The 27,575-nt window shown below is 40.5% G+C and overlaps 1 protein-coding gene across 10 annotated transcripts in view; it reads right to left on the bottom strand.

Annotated features, from left to right (window-relative positions):
• The window catches only part of LOC138761815 (E3 ubiquitin-protein ligase HECW2-like), a 333,777-nt gene that overhangs the window by 143,761 nt on the left and 162,441 nt on the right, over window positions 1–27,575 (bottom strand). For 9 of the 10 annotated variants that reach the window (XM_069934590.1, XM_069934589.1, XM_069934588.1 and 6 more), the window contains exon 3: window positions 2,476–2,583. In XM_069934590.1, coding sequence (XP_069790691.1) covers window positions 2,476–2,583 — 108 coding nt within the window. Of the gene's footprint in view, window positions 1–2,475; window positions 2,584–8,615; window positions 8,708–27,575 lie in introns of those variants that run through there. The other variant, XM_069934595.1, reaches the window with a different exon arrangement.

Here is a 27,575-nt window from a genome sequence, read left to right as displayed (position 1 = left end):
TCTGGTTACTCACCTATTAGGACCTATCCTTGATTTTCTGTGTATATTACATCTGTAAGCACCAAAGAGTCATAGAGACACCCTTAAGTGTCATTCGCATCATAGAAAACTTAAGCGAACACTGACAAGAAGTTCCTGCACTTCATTTCAAGGATTTCAAAGACTTAAAGGCATAATTATTTAATCACAAAGATCTTCGTACAACAAAACTAACAAAAAACAATTTTATTTTACAACTTTGAACAAGCTGTTGGTTATTAAGATTCTCTCCCACCTTCATCTCAGGAAGTGAATTATCAGATGACTTTTCTCCCTTTAAGAAATACCATCATTATCTTTGCCACAAAAAAAAAATCCCTGATGGTTCTCGCAGCCCCACTGTTATATCTCTGTTTACTTGGAGGGTTTCTTAGATAACTTATGAGGTGCAAGATTCAAATAACACAAAAGAGTTTACTTAATGATGGTTTCCAACATCTCAGGAACCTGTTCACTGTGCCCCACAGTGGTGCACTACAGTTACTCGGGTATATTCTTTCACAATTATAAAATAATTCACATTATCCTGACTATATAACACCCCACCACTCAATTCTTTCCTTCCTAGGTCTTCGAAGATATTCACACTTTAAATTGCAATCCCTGTCTGTTCTGCAAGTTCACATTTGATTCCTTATCAAACAGATAAAGCCTTATCTCAGCAATAAAATAACATCTCGTATTGTTGTAGACCATGGCCAATGTATATCAATGCTTCTCATATACAAGGGATAGAGAGGGGAGGGGGAGGAAAAGAGGAAGAGGGGGAGGAAAAGAGGGAGAGGACGAGGAAGGGAGAGGGAAGGAGGGGCTGGGGAGAACATGGGGCTGGGGAGAGAAAGAGCAGGGCAGGGAGAGAAAGAGCAGTGCAGGGAAAGAGCAGTAAATGAAAATTAAAGAAAATGAAGGCACCTCAAAGTCTCTAACAAGGAAAGGCAGATCAACAGAGTGGGTGCAATGGAGGAGAAGACACCAGGAGAATGTAATATCATCTACTCCAAGACACAGATGGAAATTTCAAGGAAGTCAGATAAAGCCCATGTGAAATTAAAGCAGGTGGAATTTGGTTCCAAAGCTATGAACATTTACTTGTGTACAAGCACAAAATGCAGTTACAGTAATATCCATTCAATGTAATTAAGACTTGAGGAAGAGGGTCTGTAGAACACTGAAACAAGAATTATTTGATGTATCCAATGAAGAGAGAGCACCGTGTAAATTCTTACAGCTACAGTAGACTTCGAACAAGTGAATCGAGTTCAAAAGTTGTTCAATGTGAGAGCAGTACGAGAAGGTGGTGGTTGGGCCTTTCTTGAAAGAAAATATGAAGGACTCCACCACTATGCACACCATTCCTGGTGTGGAATGGAGGTACAGATGGATTGGATGTCCAATGTGAAGATGAGATGACTGGGATCTGGAAAATGGAAACTGTCCAAGGGACACAGGCCATCAGAGTTTTGATACAAAAGTTAAGGAAATGGATAAGGGGAGGAAGAAATAAGTTCTGTGGAGTAAGAGAAGGCTGAAAAAAGCACTCCTGCTTGTGGATTTTGGGAAGGAAGTAACAAGTGGGAGGAAAAGTGGTCACTGACTGTCTGAGAAACAACTTGGTGTCTGTTGGAAGATAGAAATCAGGTTGCCAAACCATTATGGATATTTAGTTGGGCTTTCATGAGTAGTGTGTTGCAAGCTCAGGATTGGGCAGATAATAGAGAAAGGACAGAGGAAATATTGTGACATTGAATATCACAATAATAGAGATGAATATACTTCAGGAAAGGAAGAAGCAGGGAGGAGGAATCTGGTTGCATTGGAAATAGTGGAGACATTGGGTTTCTGGGTTTTTTTGGGTTAACTATATATTTTATATATATTCATAAATAAAGTTTTTTTTTTAAGTGTTGGGTTTTCTTTATTTTGTTAACGAGGTATTTTTTATATATCCATAAATAAAAAGTTTTTCAAAAAAAAAGGAAATAGTGGAGACAGAATAAAAGGTCCACAACCTGAAAAGAGGAATCCTGGCCAGAGAAAAGATAAAGGTAGACAATGAAAGAAGTATCCAATATGAAGCCAGGCTAAGGTTTCACGAAGGAGGATTAAGCTTTGTTGAGCATTCCTTGAATAAAATGAAACGGACATAATTTGTTCACATCAGAAATGTAGTCCCGAGACTACATATAAATGTGAAAGTATAAAAGGATCCATTGACTCTGCCATTTCTCAAATTATTTCCTTTTATAATACTCCTTAAAACCCAAATTTTGATCACTTATCACATTTCCTTAAGCAGCCCAAAATCTAACATAATTTGAGGATGATCTGAAGAAAGTCATTGGATACATTAAAAATTGAGCACAATAGCAAGTTATGTTATTGACTTTCACTGGTTTAGCATCACAAAGCTCCCCCCATCCCCGAAAATATCCTTACCCTCCATAAAGTATGGACCAGGCTCGATCCGCCACACAATATGTCCTTTCTGGGTTCCATTTACACCTCGATTTTTGGAGTCCCAGACATTTCCAGGAGAGATTTCATCTTTAAAAGAGAAGATAAAGAGTATGAATATATCTGGTCACGAAGAATCCATTTATTTCCATCTAGAGCACAGAAAACTTCCAGCTAAACTGAAATAGGATTTATAAGGCAGCCATCTAGGTATTAGGAACACTTTTGTGATTAAGACTGCTTTTTACAATTAAACACCTATCCAGCCTTCAACCATCTGGGGAAATTAACCAACATATAATAAGAATTTCAGTATTGTTCACTTGCAACAATATCAAATGCAATGAATATCCACAATGCAAGATGATGCAACTGAAAAAAAAAAGCAGAATTATTAAGAATGCATGCTGGCAGTTATTTGAAACACTTTGACAGTCTTCTTCTGGCTATCCACCCCATAGGATGACGATGGTTCCTTTTTCAGTCAGTTTGTGGGGTTTGATATGAGCATACCCCACTCCTCAGAAAGGAGCAGTGTGTGAGTGAATGGATTTAGGTGAGAAGGGGTTGCACAGGTCTAGACCCACCCTCTCGGCATCCCTTCCTGGATCCAGTGGCATGGGGAAGTCCATGACGGCTGGGGAAAGTTCTGTTGTAGTGAATGGCCAAACCAAGCTTCAATGCAAGAGATTCCTTTTCCACACTTCATGGCACGTGTTTGCAGGATAGCCGTTGACCCAACAAAAAACTTCACCCACCCTTTGACAGACCTTGTTTTTCATCCTGCAGGGTATCTAGCCACCCTCCGCACCAGGCAAGCCTGAGTAGCACTCAGACGAGTGATCTGACACTAAGGAAACTATGAAATACTTTGTTACTTGTTCACACATAATATCTGACTGCAGATAGTGCAAGAAGAAGAAAGCAAAGCCACAGAATTAGAATTTCATCAATATAAACAAGCAAGACCAAGGAATATTTTCCAGCGCAACCATGAAATTTGATCTAGAATGCAGGATTAATTACAGCTGTAGCACCCGCTCCCAATCCAACATCACCAGCCCTGAGGCTCTAATGGACAGATCAGCTTATTCACATGCTAGGCACAAGACTTGCCAACCAAGCACTCTTCTTCAAGCTCCATCACAGAAAGTCATTATCATAGAGCCCAAAAAAATACTTCAAGGGTCTTCCCAAAGGCTCACTGAAAATGGTAGCATGCTCAGTAACTTGTGGGAATCTCTGCCTTGTGACCAATCACAATGTTGAAGGAATACCAGGGATGGCAGTAGAAACCTCAAATCCTTCATTGGGAGCACTCAAAACTCCAACAATCTCCTAAACTGCCTGCCACCCACACTGTAAAGTACCTCCTGCACCACCTGAGGCAATATTGGCCTCTTCATCCATCTCGAAACCCAGAGAGTTGAAGTGGAAGCAAATCATCCTCAATCCCAAGGGTATGCCCAAAAAGTATAGCATAAGTAGACTGACTGCCTTCATTTGCAATTGTTTCCATCTAAAACTCCAAGGTGAAAGCAAGCAGATTGCACCTTATTAGATTACTCTTTTCACAGATTTGGAGAAACTGGAGCCCAAACTGACATGCCAATCTCTCTCCTTCCACTCAGAACCATCGAACACCACAGCTGAGACATAGGCCTTTCTATTCTGTCTAATCCCACTGATCTGCACCCAGATCATATTCGTCTGTATCTCTCCTATCCATGTACCTGCCTACATTTTCTTAAAATGAGCCTGTATTTACCAATTCATCTGGCAGCTTATTCCACACTCCCACCTGTGTGAAGTTCCCTCTAATGTTCACTTTAAATATTTCCCCTTTCACCGATAACCCATGCCTTCTGGTTTTTATTTCACCTAACATCAGTGGAAAAAGCTGCTTACATTTACTCTATCTATATCTATCATAACTTTGTATACCTCTATAAATTCTTCACTCATTCTTCTACGATCCAGAGAATAAATTTATAGCATGTCCAATCTTTCCCTGCAATCCAGTTCTTCAAGACCCAGTAATATCTCTTCTACCATCTTTCCATCTTATTGATATCCTTCCTCCAGTTAGGTGACCAAACATGGCCAAAATACTCCAAATATGGCCTCACCAATGTCTTACATAACTTCACAATAACATCTCAATTCCTATACTCAATACTTGAAGGCCTTACTGATATTGACAAACAATAATAGACTCAGCCTTGATCTGAGACATCCACCACTGGTCACAGGCCTCCAGTCAGATAGGCAACCATCCACTACCTTTGGCTTCTCCTGTAAAGCCAATGTCTAATCCAATTTATTACCTCACCATGAGTACTGAGTGAATGAACTTCCCGGACTAATCTCCCATGCAGGACCTTGTCAGATAAAGTTCAGGTAGACCACATCCACTGCCCTTCTTTCATCAACTTTCATGGTGATCTCCTTAAAAAAACTCCATTTACAAAATTAGTTAAACATTGGTTAAGGAAATTAATGTGTGTGTCTGTGACTACATGAAGTGTTACCTTTCATGGAACTAAATTTTACAGTATACATTATGTGAGAAATGACAACCAATCAGGTTTTTCATTGCCAGTCACAAGCTTCTCCCCAAAAAGAACTCAAACCTTGCGTGTTTCTGAACTTAAATTAAGGCATTTAAGAGGCTCTTATATGAACACATAAACAGCAGTTGGATCATGTTCAGGTTTACTCCATATCTCCATTTTCCATCCATCACTATAAATTCATTGAACATCCATTAAAGACATCCACATGATGCACTGCCTCAAAAAGACGGGTAATGTCAAAAAAGACCCCATCACCCTGGTCACAATTTGTTCTTGCTGCTACCTTTGGGAAGAAGGTACAGAACCTGAAGGACTGTACCCCTAAGCTCAACCAAGTGTTTTTCTCAATGGCTATCAGGCTTTGAAACCTACATTTACGACCCAAAACATAAAAAGTCCCAGCTGTATGATTGAAATTTCCCTTCTTTTCCTTGCACTATGAATATTAACTGTCCCATCTTTTGTTATTTCTTTCCATACTGACATAATTTAATGGATACTATTAAGGTCTTTTCTCCCCCACATCGGTACCTGTTTGGCCACAGCAAGAACTATGGTGCATACTTATGCATATGACAATAAACTCATTATTGCTATCATTAATTTGGAATTGTGTCAGGTGCAGAAACCAAGGGACCAGTGACCTGTACTTGTGCTGTACTCATCTGTGCTCTACAGTGAGATCTTCACCCAGTTGCAATCCTTGTGAATGTCACTGACATCAGTTGAAAGAGGCCAAGCAAGTCTCATTGTTCAGGGATGAGGAGAACAATCCCGGAACTTGAAATTTGTTCATCTCCCGTATATTGACACTCTCGAGCCACTGCACTAATATTCGTTACCACTCATGTTTGGGCTCTCGACTGGCAAATCCAATAAGGTTGGGAATACTTCAGTAAAATAGCCACCATGTCATTCTTTTGGGGGTGGAAATCTAATATCATACTTGAACTTCCTCTGCCTTGTCCTCTTCCCAGATGATGTATCTCATTTTGAAACTCTTGGGTCTATACTCACTGGAGTTTTGAAGGATAAGAGAGGAATCTTATCGAAACATAAGCAAAACTTAAGAAAGGAATAGACAAGTTCAAAGCAGGGAGGTTGTTTCCACTGGCAGCTGGGATGAGAACCGGATACATTGCTTCAAAATTCAGGGCAGTGCCCATAGATTTAAAACATAGGTAAGGAATAACCACTTCTCCCAGAGAGTAGTGAACCTGTGAAATTCTCTCCCCAATTAAACAGCATAGACTGCCTCATTAAATGTATTTACAACACGAAGAATGAGGGAATTAAGGATTCCACAGAATATGTGGGTAAATGGAGCTGAATTTGCGGCCTGATCACCCATGATCATATTGAATGACGGAGCAGGCTCGACGGGTTGATGCTCTGCTTTTATTCCTCGTTCTTACGTCTATGTATATTGAAAGAATTCACGGGAGCTTATCAGTGTCTGGAGGAAATGGCTCAATGGGGTCTGGAAGCAGTTCCAATGCAAGTGCGCTAAGAATGTAGAGGATTTATTGGCCACTTTTTTTTTCAAAAAAAAAATCTCATTTTATGTAAAAGAAAGACTTAACACAATGCAACTTACTGGAAATGTTGCATCTTCTGCAAGGAAATCCTTCGCAATAAATATTGTTTCCTTGCAGCCATATTTTTTGGTGTGACATTTGCCTCAGGCAGTGTTGCTGCCAACACTGAGTATACAAGATGTACAAATAAAACCAGAGAAAAACAGAATTTTAACAATGTAGTTTCAATTTCAGGACATTCTAAAAGGCAAACTCCCACAGAGATTAAAATTGCCCCAGCAGGAAGCAATTATTTTATAAATAGGAGAGCAGCTAAATCTGCTCTGCTTGACAAAAAAACCCCATCTTTTAATAGTTAATCCAATTGCATCATCCTTTATGATCCTAAATGTTGAAAATTTACTCGATGGGGAAAACACATTATAGAGGCAGAAATTAAATAAATTGACTTTCAGAAATAACTGATCCAAAATTATCAAAGTTTTGTGATCAAAATAAAGGTATGAATATACTGTATTTGTGGCCTGAAGTTGGTCTGTTCCTGTAACATTCTTGTGCCTTTAATCAATCCTGAAACAATCAACAACAAGTTTTTTTGAATTCCAAATTAAAAATCTCTGCTAGCAAAATGAATGGGTGCCTGTTGCTTAATCCTAGAAAATGCCAATTCATTCAGAAATTGGTGCTCACTAAGTTGCCAATTCCACAGCAGTACTATATCCGCATGCTATTAATTATTCATTGAAAACCCAGCAGTTCAGCCTTCACAACTCACAAAGCAAATCCGACAGCATCTAGGTCCAGATCAATCCATTTTGAGCAAAAGCAAATAATCAAAATTTGTCTTTTCCTTTTCAGAATTACTAATCAAACAATGCAAAGTTGAGAGGATGAACTATACTGAACTGAGCTTACAAACTCTCACATCATGCTGAAATTTTCCAGCTATCATCGACTTCTATCCAATGAACGAGAAATGACAACCCATGACAATGCAGCAAAATATGGCCATCCCTGTCAAAATTTTCAGTAGGATGTACAGTTGCACCATATGTTCTGCCACTTACCTAGGCAGTGATAAAATTAGGAGCACTTATCCATGCAGCTGATATACAACCATCTTCCTTTGGAAGTGGTAGGTGTCAATCCTGTGAAATGAAAGCAACACTGACAGGTAGAGACACATGAGAACAATTATAGGAATAGCTGCAGTGCATTAGAAATCCAGAAATGTCAAGTTTAGTGGTTTGGATCTCACTGATCTAAGGGTAGTTCTGAAAGGCAACGAGTCAGCTCCAGGAGGATCAGATTCTATGTGTAATAATACCCAAGAAAGTTTCACAGTAAGCTGGAGCTCAGTCAATGGTAGTCCTGACCTCTCCCTTCACCAGTATTTAACATCCGCTCCAATAAAGTACAGGGTTTGTGGATTAATTGGGTGCAATTGGGCGACATTGGTTTCAATGGCCAGAATCAGTTTCTACCAAGCTATAAAAATGTTGGCGAGGTTGATTGCACTTTACATATAGACAGGACTGAAGAGAAACCATCTTTTGCAATGGAAATCCAATTGCAACATTTTTCAAATTTGCCTATAATTGGGATCATAATTGTATCCCATAGAAAGATTCCCCTTGAAACAACTTTATTTTCCTGGGTCCCTTTGCTTCTTAAAGCACTCTTCTTTAATTAAGCTTTTACTCATTTTCTCTGATAAGAATCCTCAGTGACCCACCATTAATTAGATAATATTGTTGTGAGGTGTATTTGAGGATCTTTGCAATATTGTAGGTTCACAGTGCAAAAAAAAATTCAGACTTACATTTGAACTGAAATTAGCATAAGTAACCTGGCTTCTGTTCAGTAACTACCTCAGAAACAAAGGTATCTAAATAACCAGATAATCATTTTTTAAGGTGAGTATAGTACCCTGTAATAACACTGAGCATTTGTCAACTCAACATCTCAAATTCACAGTCAGAAGAATGTAAAGTGGAAATCTAATTACTTTGAAATTGCAGCAGGCTATTCATACAAGCACTCGTACGCCAACTTCGTGCTTTCTCCCTCAGTAGTTCCAGGCAAAGACAGATATCCCATCAGTACTTGAAGACAGTCAAGTCAACTCATCTCCAAAAGAAAACAACCCGAGAAAGGAACCATGATTAATTAGAAAATATTTCCCCATATTGTCAATTAAACTTCAACTTGAGAATCAAATGATATCATTGAATGTGAATGAATTATTAGAAGTTTTGCATTAGTGGTGGGGAAACTATTGGATACTTAGGAATAGGATTTATACACATTTGAAAAGTCATGGTCAGATGATGGACAATCAACATGAGGAGCAGGTCGTGTCTTATCACTCGCCCTTTTTAAATTGTAGCACCTGGGCAGCCCTCCTGGGACCCAGGTGCAATTACTGGTGCAAAGGTGTTTCTAGCACTTTTTAAATTGCAGGGACATCAACCCATTAATTCTCCAACCTGGTGATTTAAGGGGGATCCCACCCCTGCAATCACACGTCACGCATTCACTGGAAGCACTGCTGGATGCTCAGGTACTGGCTGCCTGGTGACGCAAGCACTGACATTACCAGAAGAAGTGGGTCGGTCATTTTCATTTTTAAATTGGCCATGGAGGAGGCCTCGATAAGTTTAACTGGGTTCCCTGACTAGCTCTGAGGTAGGTCAGGGACCCATTGGATTCCATTGGGATTAACCCTGTTAAACCTTTTCTAACTGCTGCATAACTGGGACACTAACTGGGCAAATTGCCCGGTTAACTCCATTTTACACGGCAGTTTGAAAGGGCCTAATCTGATTGATCTTTTTGAAGGGGTGAAAAAGATTGTTAAATGAAGGGAGGGCAGTGGATGTTGTCTATGAAAGGTGTTTCACAAGGTCTCTCATAGTCAGCTGATTCAGAAGGTAGAGATACAGAGGATCTAGTGTGAGGTGATATTTTGGATATGAAATTGGCTTGTTCATAGAAAACAAAGTGTCATGGTCGAAGGCTGTTATTCTGGGTTGGAGTGGTGGAGTTCCACAGAGCTCAGTTTTGGAACCCCTGTTGTTTGTAGGTGGGTTAAAAAAAATTGCAGCTAATACAAAGATTGATGGAGTTGTAGACAGTGTGGAGGGTTATCAAAGAATACAAATGGATAGAGATCAGTTGTGGGCGGAGCAATAGCAGATGGGAGATTAATCTGGACAAGTGTAATGTTTTGCACTTTAGGAGGTTAAATGTCAGGGAATGTACAGAATTAATGGTGGGGCTATTAAAAGTGATGTGCAGAGGGATCTGGGAGCTCATTGAAAGTGGCCACCTCAATAGATAGGGTATGGTATACTTGGTGTCAGTGGCAGGGCATTGAAGATGAAATGAAGGAGGTCATGTTACTGGTGCACAAAACTTTGGTTTACCACATGGGGAATAATGTGTGCAATTCTGGTCACCCCATCACAGGATAGATTTGGAGGCTTTAGAAAGGGTTCAGAAGAGGTTCACCACAATGCTACCTGGTTTAGAGAGTAAGAGTTATGGGTAGAGATTGGGTTGTTTTCTCTAGAATGTAGGAGGTTGAGGGGAGACACAATCAAAGTGTATAAATTCATCGAGGCAGTCAGAAACTTTTCTTCTATGCAAAGGCATCACGCACTAGAGGTCATGCATTTAAGATGAGTCAAGAGATTTAAGGGAAATAAAGAGCAGGGCAAATATTTTACACAGGGACTGATAGGATCTTGGAACGGTCAGCCAGGAGCAGTGGAGGAAGCAGATACAATAGTGACATTTAAGAGATTTCTTGATAGACATATGAACATGAAGGGGATGAGGGATATCTATTAGGTGCAAGTGGCAGGTTTTTAGTTTAATTTGGGCATCTTGCCCAGCCCAGGCACGTGGGCCAAAGGGCCTGTTCTTGTGCTGAACAGTTCTGTGTTCTAACTACATATTCATTGCTGTTTCTTTTTCACAAAAACAGCATTGGTCACAACATTTTGACAAAGAAAAGCAGCTCATCTATTGATTGCTTGTAACCTGTACAGTGAACATAATCAGTTTTGTGAGAAATTGTGGAAGCTACAATAATTAGTGCAGAGACAAATCAGTTACTTCCTCATGCATCCTGCATACAGTAACACCCTGGATTCTGGCACCTATGGGGATTGGTAGATGCCGGAGAAGTGCATTTTCCAGTTGCTTGAGACTTAATCTTACAATGCCTAATACCCAACATTAAGAATAAACAGTTTAAAAGACAAAGATACTATATTGTACTTACACTGAACAAACTTCACTTGCATGAATTTCTAAACCTTAAATCATTTTACTTTATTTTCAGTCACATACTTTGAAAACATTTAACCGTCACTACATCTGCAGTTTCCTCCCCCTCAATGGAGCTACCAAAAGTCGAACAATAACATCATGGATAATTAATCCTCTCCTCCTCCTCCCCCACCCCCCACCTCCCAAGTTTACAGACAAAACCGCTGACCTGGGCAACTCTTACTAGGCAGGGATAAGGTGACACTTTAAAAGAGTCACCCCAACGGCGAGTGGAATCAACTAGCTCTTCATCCTGGGTGACACCATTGTTGTTGCACACAGCTAAGAAGGGAAGGTTGGAGAAGGGGTGAGCTGTAGTGATAGAGGATTCCATAGTTCGGGGACAAATAAGAGGTTTTGTTGAAGAGATCAAGTATCCCGAATGGTATGCTGCCTCCCTGGACCCATGGTCTGAGATATCTCAGATCGAGTTCACAGCATTCTCAGGAGGGAGAATGAGCAGCCAGATGTTGTGGTCCATATAGGGACCAATGAAGTGGATAGGAAAGGTGAGGAGTTCAAGGCATTAGGTGCTAGATTGAAGGACAGGACCTCCAGGGTGGTGATCTCAGGATTGCTTCCCTTGCCACATGCTAGCGAGGTTCAAAGCAGGAGGATAATGCAGCTTAACACGTGGCTCAAGACACTGTGCAGGAGGGAGGGCTTCAGGTTTCTGGACCATTGGGCTCCCCTCCAGTAAAGGTGGGACCTGCTCCGACAGGACTGTTTGCATCTGAACTGGAGGGGGACTAATATCCTTGCAGGAAGGTTTCGTAGTGCTGCTTTGGTAAGATTAAACTAGATTTGCAAGGGGATGGGAACCAAAGTGCCAGAGCAGATAGAGGAGTGGAGGAGGGAAAAGATGATGTGAAAATTGAATGCACTGTTAGAAGTCAACGGGTTGACTTGGTGGAAATTTTCTAAAGTGCATCTACTTCAATGCAAGGAGTATTATAGGAAAGACAGATGAGCTTAGAGCATGGATTGGCACATGGAATTATGACATTGTGGCCATTAGTGAAACTTGACTGCAGAAGGGCTGGATTGGCAGCTCAATGTTCCAAGCTTCCGTTGCTTTAGATGCGATAGAACGAGGGATAGGGAATGAAAGTGGGAGGAATGGTGCAGGACAGACCAGAGGACCTATCTACTCCGACTATATGAATGGAACTGAGGAATGGGAAAAGTATTACCACACTCATGGGGTTGTATTATAGACCGCCCAATAGTTAATGAGAATTGGAAAAGCGAATCTGTGGAGAGAAAGCAGACAGCTGCAGGGAACATAGGGTTGTGATATTAGGGGATTTTAATTTTCCACATATTGACTGTAAAAGGGCTGGATGGCTTGGAGTTAGTCAAATGTGTTCAAGAAAGTTTTCTAAATCAATATATAGAAGTACCAGCTCAAGAGTGTGTAATACTGGGTCTCCTGTTAGGGAATGAGATAGGACTGATGACAAAAGTATGTATAGGGGAACATTTTGGGTCCAGTGATCATGATGCCATGAATTTCAAGTTAATTATGGAGAAGGATAAGTTTGGGCCTCAACTTGAGATTTTAAATTGGAGAAAGACTAATTTTGAGGAAATGAGAAAGGATCTAGAATACATGGATTGGGATAAGTTGTTTTCAGGCAAGGATGTGCGTGTTAAGTGGAGGACCTTTAAAGATGAAATTTTGAGAGTACAGAGTTTGTATGTCCCTGTCAGGATTAAAGGCAAAGTTAGCAGGCATAGGGAACCTCGGTTTTCTTTTTTTTTCAATTTTAGTCAAACTGTCTTCACATAAAGTCATCCAATCATCTTGAGAAATAGATATGAACACATCTTTTTCCCCATTTTAATTTAGATTTATGAATATCCGGTTTAAGCATTTTATTTTGTAATAAAGCATACATCTCAGATACAAATCCTTTCTTACCACCTTTAGTAAGTAAACTTTCAAATTTAGACCTTCTAGGTAACCATAACATATGCCCAAAATTATCCAACAATAAAGCTCTAACTTGATAATAAGAAAACAAAGTATTCAAGGGAATTTCATATTTCTCTTTCATTCTTTGAAACAAAATAAAATACCCAGCCTCATAACAATCTTCTATCAATCTAATTCCTTTCTGTTCCCACAATTTCAAAAGTTGATTATTTAATGTAAAAGGAAAGAGCTTATTTTGAAATAAAATAATTTTAGCTGAAATTTTACCTTCAATACATCTAATTTCATTCTTCTTAGCCAATAATTCCATTAAATGTTTCAACAGTGGAAATTATAACTTTGTAAAACCTGAGCATTTCATTTATAAATAAAATGATCCACCCTCTTCTCATCAATCTAAGATAATTCAATATTAGCCCATATCAAAGGTTTATCCACTTCAAACATCCTATTAATAAATTTCAACTGTGCCGATTCATAATAATTCTGAAAATGAGGAAGTTGCAGTCCTCCTAAAGCATACTTGTCTGAAGGATCCTACTTTTAATGGGTCCCTTTCCTTCTTAAGAATAACTGTAATAAGTGCTCTAGAAAAAGAATCCGGAAAAGAACCCATCCCCATTGCCTGTTTCAATACATCCATCAATATAGGAATTAATAAATCCTTAGAAGTAAAACCATCGGGAACCTTGGTTTTCGAGGGATAATGGGGATCTGGCTCAGAAGAAGAGAGTGGTGTACAGCACAGCAAGTATATGCAACTTGAGGAGTATAAAACATGCAAGAAAAACCGCAAGAAAGAAATCTGGAAGGCAATGTAAAGGAAAATTCTTAAGGGTTTCTTCAGGTATATTAAGAGCAAAAGGAGAGTAAGCGACAAAATTGATTCCCTTGAAGATCAGAGGTCGACTTTGAATGGAGATCTTAATTTTTTTTTCCATTAGTATTCACTCAGGAAATAGGCACAGAGTCATGGGCAGTAAGGAAAACAAGCAGTGAGGTCATGGAACCTATACAGTTGAAAGAGTAGGAAGTGCTTGCTGTCTTAAAGCAAATAAGAGTGGATAATTCAGGGAGATAAAGAAAAGGCTGCGATTGTCTACATGGGCTTTGGTAAGGCCTTTGACAAGGTCCCACAAAGAAGAAGATTCAGATGCTAGGTATTCATGGTAAAGTAGTGAACTGGATTCAACAATGGCTGGACAGGAGAAGCCAGAGAGTAGTGGAGGCTTCTCAGACTGGAGGCCAGTGATTAGAGGTGTGCCCCAGGGATCGATGCTGGGACCATTGTGGTTTATTATTTATAACAATTATCTGGATAATTATGTGATAAATTGGATCAGCAAGTTTGCATATGACACTAAGATTGGACGGCAAAAAGGTTTTCAAAGCTTGCAGTGGGATCTGGACTGGGTGGGAAAATGTGACAAGTGTGAGGTGTTGCATTTTGGAAGGACAAATCAAGAAAGGATATACAAAGTGAGTGTTCGGGCACTGAGGAGTGTGGTAGAACAGAGAGACCTGGGAAGACAGATACATAATTCCCTGAAAGAGGGGTCATCAGTGGATAGGGTTGAAAAAAGAGCTTTTGGCATATTACCCTTCATAAATCAAGTATTGAGTACAACTTTACCATAACATTCCAGAAGACATTGGTGAGGCCAAATTTGGAGTATTGTGTTCAGTTTTGATCACCTAACTACAGGAAAGATATCTATAAGATAGAAAGAGTGCAGAGGTTTACTAGGATGTTGCCCAGACTTCAGGAATTGAGTTACAAGGAAAGGGTTAGGACTTACAAGGAAAGGTTTTATTCCCTGTACTATATAAGAATGAAAGCCGCACTGTGATTCTGGGAGAATATTCTTGGCGACACTAGGTATTATTCTATTTAGTAGAATCCTAGCGAAGATTTTGCCTGCAATGGAGAGCAACGTGATTCCCCTGTAGTTTGAGCAGTCTGATTTCTCGCCTTTGTTTTTGTACAGGGTGATGATGGTGGCATCACGAAGATCCTGAGGCAGTTTACCTTGGTCCCAACAAAGCCTGAAAAACTCATGCAGTTTGGCATGCAGTTTTGCCGCCAGCCTTCCAGACTTCTGGGGGGATTCCATCCATACCTGTTGCTTTGCCACTTTTCAGTTGTTCGATTGCCTTATATGTCTCATCCAGGGTGGGAACCTCATCCAGCTCTAGCCTTAGGGGCTGTTGAGGGAGCTGGAGCAGGGCGGAATCTTGGACTGAGCGGTTGGCACTGAAAAGAGATTGGAAGTGTTCTGACCATCGGTTGAGGATGGAGATCTTGTCGCTGAGGAGGACTTTGCCGTCTGAGCTGCGCAGCGGGCTTTGGACTTGGGGTGAGGGGCCGTACACAGCCTTTAGAGCCAAAATGTTTGGCCTGGAAGTCAGCCTGAAGAAAACTGAGGTCCTCCATCAGCCAGCTCCCCACCATGACATCTCCATCGGGCACACAAAACTCAAAATGGTCAACCAGTTTACCTATCTCGGCTGCACCATTTCATCAGATGCAAGGATCGACAATGAGATAGACAACAGACTCGCCAAGGCAAATAGCGCCTTTGGAAGACTACACAAAAGAGTCTGGAAAAACAACCAACTGAAAAACCTCACAAAGATAAGTGTATACAGAGCCGTTGTCATACCCACACTCCTGTTCGGCTCCGAATCATGGGTCCTCTACCGGCACCACCTACGGCTCCTAGAACGCTTCCACCAGCGTTGTCTCCGCTCCATCCTCAACATCCACTGGAGCGCTTTCATCCCTAACGTCGAAGTACTCGAGATGGCAGAGGTCGACAGCATCGAGTCCACGCTGCTGAAGATCCAGCTGCGCTGGGTGGGTCACGTCTCCAGAATGGAGGACCATCGCCTTCCCAAGATCGTGTTATATGGCGAGCTCTCCACTGGCCACCGTGACAGAGGTGCACCAAAGAAAAGGTACAAGGACTGCCTAAAGAAATCTCTTGGTGCCTGCCACATTGACCACCGCCAGTGGGCTGATAACGCCTCAAACCGTGCATCTTGGCGCCTCACAGTTTGGCGGGCAGCAACCTCCTTTGAAGAAGACCGCAGAGCCCACCTCACTGACAAAAGGCAAAGGAGGAAAAACCCAACACCCAACCCCAACCAACCAATTTTCCCTTGCAACCGCTGCAATCGTGTCTGCCTGTCCCGCATCGGACTTGTCAGCCACAAACAAGCCTGCAGCTGACGTGGACTTTTTACCCCCTCCATAAATCTTCGTCCGCGAAGCCAAGCCAAAGAAGAATATAAGAATGAGGGCAGATTTGATAGAGGTATTTAAAATTAGGAGGAGGATAGACAGAATAAATCTAGATAGGCTTTATTTTCCACTGAGGGTAGGTGAGATACAAACCAAAGGACAAATTTTAGAGGGAACATAGAGGAAAACTTCTTCACACAGAGAGTGGTGGGAGTGTGGGACAAGGTGCCAGGTGAGGTGGTGAATGCAAGTTCAATTTTAACATTTAAGAATTTGGACATGTACATGGATGGGAGAGGTATGGGGGACAATGGATTAGGTGCAGGTCAATAGAACTAGGCAAAAAAAAATTGTTTGGCATAGACTAGAAGGGTTGAAGGGGCCTATTTCTGTACTGCAGTGTTCTATGGTTCTAACTTTATTCAAACAGCTGCGATGAGCAAAGCTTGACCAGGGCACTCCGCTGGCTGAATATTTGCTCCATCTTCAGCAAAAGCTTGTGTTACAGTACTTCAGAGAACATTTAATTTTACAATTTTAAACTTGCAGATTTTTACCTTTTCTTAAACATTTATTTTCCTAGATTTTTTTTGACAGTTGCTTGAGACAGCTGGTTGCTTGAATTCTGGATACCAGGAGTTTTACTATCTGTGACATTTTAGCTGTTAGTTCTAACTTGCAGCATTCTCATTATCCTTGTCAGCTAAGTTTGCTGACTTTCCAAGCTACCTGAAACATTCTCTGTTTGATACATGGTGCAGTCATACTGATCTTTCTCAAGATCCTGTTTGAATTCATCCACTTATGATATCATCAAGCATTAAGATCCCCAAGAGATGCACCCAATGTCGAAAACCACATGGCTACTAACTGACTTATTTTCTCGCAAGCAGCTGAAGAATTTCTTGCAGCTTAGAAAATGCTCACTTCTATTGTGAGAAGTGACCATTAATGCGGTGAGAGCTGGCAAGGACTTGATCAAATGGCCTCCTTAGATGTGTCACCAGGAAAGAAAAGCGACAAGAGAAACAGCCAGGAACCGAGGCAGATGTACCAACCACAAAGCCTTTCATTTGAAAAATTGTCGAGAATGGCGATGGTTTGCGCAGACTTCTTTTTAATTTCCAGGTGGTTGATTTCAATGTTTTTTGGGATAAAATTATTCTGATAAAATCACAGTGTCACATAACACAGAAACAGGCCCTTTGGTCCACCAAGTCCCTCCCCACCATCAACAACCCATTTAGACTCATCCTACAATAATTCCATTTTATTCTCCACACATTCTCATCAACTTGTTCTGGATTGTACCACATTCCTACACATTAGGGGCAAATTAGAGTTGTGAATTAACCTACCAATCGGCACACCCTTGGGCTGTGTGAGAAAACTGGAGTATCCGGAGGAATCCCAAGTGGTCAAGGGGAGAACGTGCAAACTCCTCGCTGACAGCACCCAAGGTCAGGATTGAACTCAGGTCTCCAGCACTGTGAGGCAATGGCTCAACTAGTTGCGTCACTGTGCCACTTTCAGGAAGCTCTGAAGGTCTTCACTAAAATACATTTAGCTGGTTGTGCAACCACAGCAAAAACAGTTCAGGGTTCAGGGCAGATTGATGTGATGTTTTTCAGCACCTGCATCAAGCAAAAAAACTTGCAATGTTACCAATCATTAATGACTTTTCAAAGTATAGATATGGATTGCTAATTTGGGTTTTAAAAAAATAAAGTGTTAGGGGACACTCAGCAAATCAGAATGCATCTCTGAATAGTGGAAGAGTTAACGTTTCAGGCCAAAGAGCTTTCTGAACTGGAAAAGTTAGTTTTAAATTGCAAACAACGAGAGAATAACTCAGATAAGATGAGGCCAGGGTGGTTAAGCTATTTCTAATCTTTTCAGATTTCCAGCATCTCCAGCTTTTTGATTGCCAAAGCATTTTTACTGATTTTAATTTATTTTTTAAATTGACGAGTCTGTACCCCCCAATTACAACTAATTAACCTACAACACCTGTTATGTTTCAAATGGTGGGAGGAAACTGAAGCCTCTGGGGAAAAATACGCAGACATGGGGAGGATGTAGAAACTCCTTACAGACAGCGTGGAATTTGACCCCCGTCCCGATTGCTGGCGCTGTAACAGCGTCACGCTAACTGCTACATTAAATGTGCCACTCTTCTTAACGTTGTAATAGTATATAACTCCACTCCTCCCTTGGCACCTGTTCCAAATACTCAGCACCCTCTTGGTGAAAAATTTACCCCTCGCATCTCCTTTGCATGTCTCCCTTTTTCTTAGATCTCAATTTCTTGACTCAGGTCACCTGAGGTCACCTCTCAGCCTCTAGTCAGAATAAACGCAGTTTATCTAATCTTTCCTTTCAAGTAAAGCCATTCATTCCAAGGAATCTCGTGAATCTCTTCTGTACTCTATCATTACCACATCCTTCCATGTGTAGTGACTAGAAATCTGAGCTCAACTCATGTGAGGTCAAACTAATGTTTGGTAAAACTGCTGCATGGCATCCCAACCTTTATAATCAATGCTTCAGCCAGTGAAGATATGCTAAATCCCTTTTCACCACTCTATTCACTGGTGTTGCCACTTTCAGGGAGCTATGAACCTGCATTCCAATATCTCTCTGTACATCAAAGCCTCTGAAAGTCTACCGTATACTCTCTATGTCCTGACAGAATTTAATTTCCAAAATGCATTCCTTTGCACTTGCCTTGATTAAATTCCATCTGCCACCACTCTATCCAACCCTCCAACTGTCCCTCTTTCTCTTTAAGCAATCTTCTTTGTTTTCTCCAAAGCCACCAATATTTTCAGTCATCTGCAAACTTACTAATCATAGCCCAACACTCTCATCCAGGTCAATTAGATATATTGCAAAAACCAAAGTCCTGGGCTGGAGGGCCTGTTCCTGTGCTGTACTGTTCTATCTTTCATCCCTGCAGAAGTAATCCAGCCAGATTTGGACCTGGATCCCTTGTGTCTGAACATTCTGAATCAACAGGGCAGGGGTGGCCAGACTTTTACATTCCATGCATCAATTTTTTCATGCACGAGTTCAGATGGCACCATACAACTCTTCTTCCCCTATTCAATTCTTGTAAAAATATGTTAATATAGACATATTTAGCATTTTTACATGATTTTTTGATTTAATATAAAAACAAAATAAACTTTACTTACCTTAATGAGACTTTTGAGTCTGTTTTGATTTTGCTAAAAATAATTGGTATGTTTTCGATTTATTCTCAGTAAAACCCATTTCTAGCACCAGCTACTTGAAGACCTGTTACAGATTTTTTTCCGACAAATCGGTTTTTGGTTCATACTTTTTACATGAGTAGGCTGACTATTTTATTATTATCACTGGGGTGCAAAATGCCACTTCTAATCATCCAATGAGCCACTTTTGGAGCATGCCCCTGCTTTAGGGGAATAAAAAAAAGCCCAATGCCTACACCGTCAACATCTGCTGCCCTGCCATCATCAGCCTCCTTGATTATCTCCTCAAAAAAAAGTGAAATTTGTGTGACCCGATTTCCCCTGCATAAAACCATGTTCTCGCCTCCTAATCAGAAATAAATGGATATATGATGAAGTGTCTCTCATTCAGTTTCTAAAAATGCAGATTTTTCCTTTCAAGGTATTTAGAATTATTGAATTTCAGTTCAGATTTACAAAGAAATCTGAAATCAGTTGCACTGATTATGAAAGCATCCCACAGAAGTGCTGTGCAGAGGAGAACGTCACACATATTCTCCTCTCCCCCCTGCCTTGTTGGAATAGATTTTTTGGCTTCCATGCACACGAGTGACTCCTAACTCTGCCCAATTAACCAGTTTTAGTCTGCAAGAATAAACACGGAGCGAAGATTGGGGAAAATGATTGCAAAAGCCAGTCCTCTCCCCGCCTCATTTCAATGGGAAGACTGAATTCCTACTACTGGAGGCTTTGGTGAGAAGGGATGGTTTTTCATGGAAATGTTGTGTTGAGGAAGATTCGTATGCAGAGGAAAAACATTTTTAAGGTAATCACAATAAAAACTGATGCAGGTTGAGAATTTGTTTCACACAGGGCTTTGGTATAATCTGGAAGGTGCTACTTGAAATGGTGAGCAAAACAATTTCCACAGATTAAAAAAAGAAATTCAAGAACTGCAGATGATGGAATCCTGAGTGAATAATGAGTATCTGGAGGGATTCAGCAGATCAGGGAGAATGCATGGAAAGAAATTCTCAATGTTTCGGCTGTTGTTAAAGGGTTCCGAAACCTCAACAATTCCTCTCCATGGGCATGGTGCTAATCCAGCTACTCAATTTACAAAGATAAATTGGTCATATACTTGGAAATAAATATTTGTAAGATTATCCATCATTTGAGAAACTCCTTTCTAGTATTCCATAATTTCTTACACCCAACCAGGCATTAAATCCAAAACGTGGCCTTATTACAGATATCAGATTGACGTCAGCGGATTCAGCACAGACTAAAGAACCAATCACAGGACCCTCTTGAAATATTCATAATTGGAATAAATTTAGCCATTAGGAGATGGGAGACAAAATATAGATTCAGATTTATTACAGACATGGCATCACATACAACCCTGAGATTCTTTTTCCTGCGGGCACGGCAGAATTATCACTTAATGTAATGAAAAAAAAAACTGTACACAATGTACACATGTAAATAATTAAACAAATGTAAGCAACTGACTGGACAATACTAAGAGGAGGAAAAAAAAACAATAATGCGCATAAGTTAGAGTCCTTAAATGAAACCCTGTTTTGAGTTTGTAATTGAGAATTCTGATGATGGAGGGGTAGCAATTGTTCGTGGATCTGGTGGTGCAAGTCTGTGGCATCTATTCCTCTTTTCTGATGGTAATAGTGAGAACAGAACATGTGCTGGGTGGTGTGGATCCCCAATGATTGCTGCTGCTCTCCGACTGCAGCACTCCCTGTAGACGTTTTTGATGGAGTGAAGAGGTTTGCCTATCCTGAGCTGTGTCCACTAACTTTTGCAGGGCTTTACAGTCTGATATCCCCATATCAGACTGTGATGCATCCAGTACGCTTTCCACTACACATCTGTAAAAATTTGCCAGGGTTCCTAATGTCAGACCAAATCGCCACAAATTCCTAAGGAAGAAGAGTTGCTGACGTGCTGTTTTCTTCACTATGTCCTGAGTGCGCTGGCTCCAAGAAAGATCCCCTGAGATATTGACTCCCATGAACTTAAATTTGCTCACCATCTCCACTTTTGATCACCCAATGATCACTGGATCATATACCTCTGCTTTTCCCTTCCTGAAGTCAACAATCAGTTCCTTGGTTTTGGTGATATTAAGTGCAAGGTTGTTGTTAGTGCATCATTCGGCCAGGCTTTCAATCTCCCTCCTGTATGGTGACTCATCACCTCCTTTTATACAACCCACTATGATGGTATTATCAGCGAATTTGCAGATGGTGTTATTGTCGTACTGAGCCACACAGTCGTAGGCGTAAACTGAGTAGAGTAGGGGGCTAAGAACACAGTCTGTAGTGCTCCGGTATGATGGAGATTGTAGAGGAAAAGTTCTCAGCACGGATTGTGGTCTGGAGGTGAAGATATCCATGATCCTATTACAAAGTAGGGTGTTAACTCCCAGGTCTTGGAGTTTGCTAATCAGTTTTTAGGGGATGATGGTGTTAAAAGCTGAACTGAAGTCGATAATGAGCATCCTGATGAATACATCTTTGCTGAACAGGCGTTCCAGGGCTTTGTGTAGATCCAATGAGATGACAACTGCCATAGATCTGTTGCTATGATAGGTGAACTGTCACCACATAGACAAGAGCTGATATGCTTCATCAACTGCCTTTCAAAACACATCACTGTTGATCTAAGTGCTACTGGTCAATAGTCACTAAGGCAGGTTACTATACTCTTCTTGGGCACTGTTTGAAACAGGTGGGTATCATGCCCTGTTGGAGTGAGATATTGGTGAATACCTTGGTCAGGTACTCCATCTGGGCCGGATTCTTTCCTTGGATTCACTCTCCTGAAGGCAGCATGCACGTCATTGTCAGATAAGGCCAGGATGAGAACATCAGAGATGGTTCTTTGCTGTTACTGTCATCAAATCGGGCGTAGAAAGCATTGAGTTCCTCTGGGAGAGAAGCTTTGGTGTTTGCTACTTTACTGTATTTGGCTTTATAACACTCATCCACAGCTATTTTAATAAAGTATGTAACAGCCTCAGAATACTAGTTCAGATTCTCAGCAAAGTCCTTGAGCACCGCCCAATCCGCTGACTTGAGGAAGCCCTGTAAATGTTCTCCAGCCTCCTGTGACCACCTTCCAGCTTCTAGTTAATGATTCATATAAATTCTGCAGGTCTAATTTTACCTTGTGAATCCAGCAGCTAAATCTACATGCTTGTGTTTCCCAAATTACTGAACCACACAAGCATGGTTTTCAAATTTACATCCATCAATCCTTCAGAAGTGTTCTACTTCTCATTAGTCTTCCTTACTAAGAGATGAATAAAAATTAAGTCACATCGAATACAAATAATGAAAATCCTGAAATACCGATGAACTGAACATTCATTTACTTCCGACGTACACAATTTTTCTGCATGTAATAAACATCCCGAAACCACCATGGCAAAGATCTGTGCAAAGACAAGTCTTGGAGTTAAATGTTACAGACAACCTTTCCTTTTCTCTTTGAGCCACCTGCAGGGGTTTGAAGAAGTGATTGACGATTGTAGTTCATGCTCAAAATTGAAGAGTCCGTCAACTTGCCTCCAATCAGAAAGTTAGTTAACTTAGCTTTCGACTTCAAGCAAACAGCAGTTTCATTAAGTAAAAATTAAAAATCTTTAAAATCCTGATGTCAGGCATGCCAAGATTCCATCAGGTGTACATAGCCTTGTTCAAAAGCAGTTATAGCAACTACACTGTACACTAACTACGAAACAGCCACAACATTTCCATTGTTTGCTGGATTTCTTGGATCAAATAGGTTATCTGTACAGAAACTTTGAAATCATTTTTAATCAGGCAAGGAGAAACATTTCAACAATGCTTGAAATAAATACAGACAGAATTCATTATTCTGATAATCAAAAGTATGAATTTCCTGTACGTTTCAGCATTTGGGAAACTACAAAAATCATTCTTCTTCAACAAAGTAAATCCAAAATTCTAAAACAAAATTTCTCCCCATTCCACTGGTTGTGTGCATCTTTTCATTGATCAATTTAGTTTATAAATATTTAATTTCAGGAAAGTCTGTTCCAAAACTGCCGCAGAGACTGCTCACTTACCATAACTCATTATTTGCTGGATACATCTTTTGTCGTGAGTTATTTTAACAACATCAGGCCATGCACCACAAAGAACCAATGAACAGGAGAAACAAGAAAAATATCACCATCATAATCCAGGGACAGGAATGGTGTTTATCCTCATAATCCAATCCAGCAACATTTCATTTTTCATCTGTTTCCAACAAATGGGTAATATATCTAACTCTGACGTCTTTCTCCAGTGTCTCTCATGCAAGAAGTCTCGAATCACTCATTGTCTCAATCTCATCAAGGTTCTATATTTCTGTTTTTCAGTGCCCAAGAAAATTCTTTGTGAATAACAATCTCTCAAGGATGCCCTGCATTTCCTCTCTCAACCCACTCACAAGAGTCTGGAAGGATACATGCTGATAAACCCAAGGAACTAGGAGGTAAACAAAAATCCAGCTATTTTAATTGAGACCAAAGTGCTTCACTGGTTCTTAGGGAAAAACACATGAACCACATTTCAACACAGCATCTTTGTAATTCTCACAGAACTTCACAGGATATAACAGATCCGTTCTATTCAGTTTCCTTCCGTTAAACTTCCATGTATCATCTACATCTAATATGAATCCATATCCGGGGGAGGTTTACCCACCATAACAGCCTTTCCACAGTTCTGCGGTTTCCAGTCACCAGAAGGATGAACAAGGTGTATGGAATGGAGAGGATAGGAGGGGGACATTCAGATCCTTTGTGATAAATTAGCCTTGTATCTCCTGCCCCACTTTATCCTTCATGCAAATGATGCACTAAATTCTGCTAACATTAGTGTCCAGCTTTACAGACTTACGTGACCTGAAAGAGATCTTGATAAGCAGCAACAGGGTTAAGAAACACGTGTGCATCAGCCACTCGCTGGGTTAGATTTTGACTGAGTTTGATATGTTAACATAGAACATTACAGTACAGCACAGCATCTAGGAACCACAATGTAGTGCCAACCTACACACACCTAAAAAAAAAACCCTTCCTACCACATAAACCTCTATTTTTGTTTCCTCCAACAAATGCACCATCATATTTGCTCTTAACCCTCACTTCCAATGACATCAAGTTGTTCACCTCTGTGGATCAGAAGCCTAAAATCATTCAAATTGTAGGCCTAAAACATCTTTTAGAACACCCAGTATTACATCCCTTCTGCTCAGTCAGGTGGACACAAAAGATCTCAAAGATTTGCAAGGTGGAGAATGATCACCTTCAGTTTATCCTTTACCCAACAACAATAAAACAACTTATCTTGCCACTTATTTCACTAAAATGAATGCAGAATATGCTGGAAATACTCAGCAGGACAGGGTGTGGAAAGAGAAACAGGGTATTTCAAGTCAACGGCGCTTCATCAAATGAAAAGGTTTCTCTTTCCATAAATGCTGCTTGACTTGAGTGTTTTCAACATTTTCCGTTCCTTCCCACACCACCACCTTTGCTCCACTGGCCTCACATTAAAGGAAGCAATGCAAAAATGAACTACATGTTCATGCTGATTTTCTTCTAGATTTTCACTTGATAATCTTACATGTCTGCCCTTGTTTTCCCTTCTGATTCACAAGTGACAACATCTTTTCCCTACTTCTACCTAATGAAACCCTTTTAAAATCTTAAAGATCTCGATCAGATTGTCCCTTGGAATCCTTTTCTTTGACATCACAACCTCTCAACTCTGACGTCTTTCTCCAGTGTCTCTCATGCAAGAAGTCTCGAATCACTCATTGTCTCAATCTCATCAAGGTTCTATATTTCTGTTTTTCAGCCCTTGAGAAATAAACTATATTTTATTGCTTATTTTTTTTAATCAAAAACTGTCTTATGAAGTTAAACAGAAAAGTCTGCACCCACTGGGATTGTGGTGCTATACACGAAAGTGCTGAAGGGTGGCAGAGTTAGCATAGCTGTTACAGCACCAGTGGCCAGGGTTCAAATTCACCGCTGTCCATAAGGAGTTTGTGTATTCTCCCCACGTCTTCCTGGATTTTCTCTGGGTGCTCTGGTTTCCTCTCACCTTTCAAAAATAAATAGCGGTTGTAGGGAAATTGGGGTATTCGCGCAGCACGGGCTCCTGAGCCTGATGGGCCTGTCACAGTGCTGTATGTCTCAATATATTAAAAACTCAGCAGGTCATGCAGCATCCATTGGAAGTTCAGGGTAACCAACGTTTAGGACCTGAGCCCTTCATTATTCAAGCTTGAAATGCTAGTTACCCTTTACTTTGTGTAAAGGCTGCATGATCTGCTAAGTTTCTCAGCACTTTTGTATGTATTGCCACTGTCTTCTAAACCTGTCTTGCTGCTTTCAGGGGTTTATGTTTTTACATCCTCTGATCTATCCAGCTATCTTTTTGGTCATTAATTTTCACAGGGTACTTGGACAAATACTCCAAAAAACATTCAATCGCGTGGTGAGATAGGAGTAGAGAAGAATAACAGAGCTGGCAAATATTTCAAATGATGCCATCTGGCTAGTTTCATTCACAGACACTTGGAACAACACTAAACAAAACTCTCCCAGCATATAGATGAAAACAGCTCTTCAAATAACAGGGGCAGCTCTTCAAGTAGAGCAGTCTTGACCAGAGGAGAAAACTAGATTTACAAAAAAAAAATGAAGAGAATCCAAATAGGTTTTCAGCATCTAAAGTCTTCACCGACTGATTAACCCACAGAAGTGTGGAAAGTCAAGTGCTTCCCATGGAATCATCACACAAAGAGGGAGATTTTATTTATTATCGTAATAGTAATCTGTCAACATTTACATTTGGAAGCCCACATCACATTTGAATTATTTAGACAACTGTCCAATGTGGTAGTGAGCCATGACTGAAAAACATCATGGACCCAATTCCTAGTCCATACTGAGTGGTTGAGATGCCCAAATCACATCCTCCAGGATGTGATCAAAGGAGGGGTGGATTCTGATGTTGAGGCTTTCTTTTCCTGTAACTCAGTTCCTCAGTCCTGGCAACATCCTTATAAATCTTCTCTGCACTCTTCCAATCTCATTTCTATCTTTCCTGTAGTTAAGTGACCAAAACTGCATGTTTGTTTTGTCAAGATGTTTCCACAATTAAGAAAATGTTGCACAAAAGGAATCTGGTTGCAGGTTGAGGGGGTGGTCATTTGAAGCTTAAGGTATACAGGATTTTTTCCTAACAGAAAATAATGTGTCCCTGATTTTGTTCTCTGCTCTAGGAAGTTTTCCAGCTGTTTACATCCTTGTGTGTAAAACGTTCATCCATTTCAGGCTGACTGCAGAACTGCTCTTTCATGGTTGCATTTAAGATCAATGAAACAACTGAGTTTCCTTGACACAAAGGGACCCAGGTTCTACAGCACCAGGCGTCACCCCATTGCAGTAACCAGAGAGAAAATGGTCACTCTTCATTTATATTTAAGATATCTAAAATTAATATCACTGCTTATTGAGCATAAGATGGAAAGTAACTCTCACTAGGCACGGAGCCCACAATTTCACTAGTTACATTAATGAGGCCAGCATTGGAATCAGAACTACAACTTGAAATTGTAGAGGACTATTCGATATAATAGCGGTGTTTAAGAGGAGCTTGGATGTTTAATGGGCAAGGCAAGGCCAGATGTTCCAACAGCAGCAGGGAACAAAGGGATCGGTCATTACAACGATGTAAATCATGGTCAAAAGTAAAACCTTGGAAGCAACCAAGTTAATAAAGCAATAGATTAAAAAAAGCCAACAAAGCAGTGGAATTCATTTCCAGAGGAATAGAATTGAAAACGTTATGCCAAACTTGATGAAAGCATGATTAGGCATCTTGGAGCAAAATAAACAATTCTCTCTCTACCATGGGAAGGATATAGATTCTAACATTATATGCAATGATGTCAGAGCTGAGAAGATGAATTCCTCCAGTTAAAATTGAACAGACTGGGAGACTTCTCATTTCCACAGGAAAATGAGTCACCCGAGAGGTTTTTAAGATTATGAAAGCATTTGCTTTAAGAGTCATCGAGTTCTACAAAACAGAAACAAGCCAACAGCTCCATACAGACAGTGATGCCCATTTACTGTATTTAGTTAGGCCTGTGTCCCCGTACTCTCTTTCTACCTGAGCA

Source organism: Narcine bancroftii, chromosome 4 (genome assembly GCF_036971445.1).
Source record: "Narcine bancroftii isolate sNarBan1 chromosome 4, sNarBan1.hap1, whole genome shotgun sequence".
Classification (NCBI taxonomy): domain Eukaryota; kingdom Metazoa; phylum Chordata; class Chondrichthyes; order Torpediniformes; family Narcinidae; genus Narcine; species Narcine bancroftii.
Note: the sequence above shows the minus strand (reverse complement) of the source record. Positions and strands in the feature narration are given on the sequence as shown.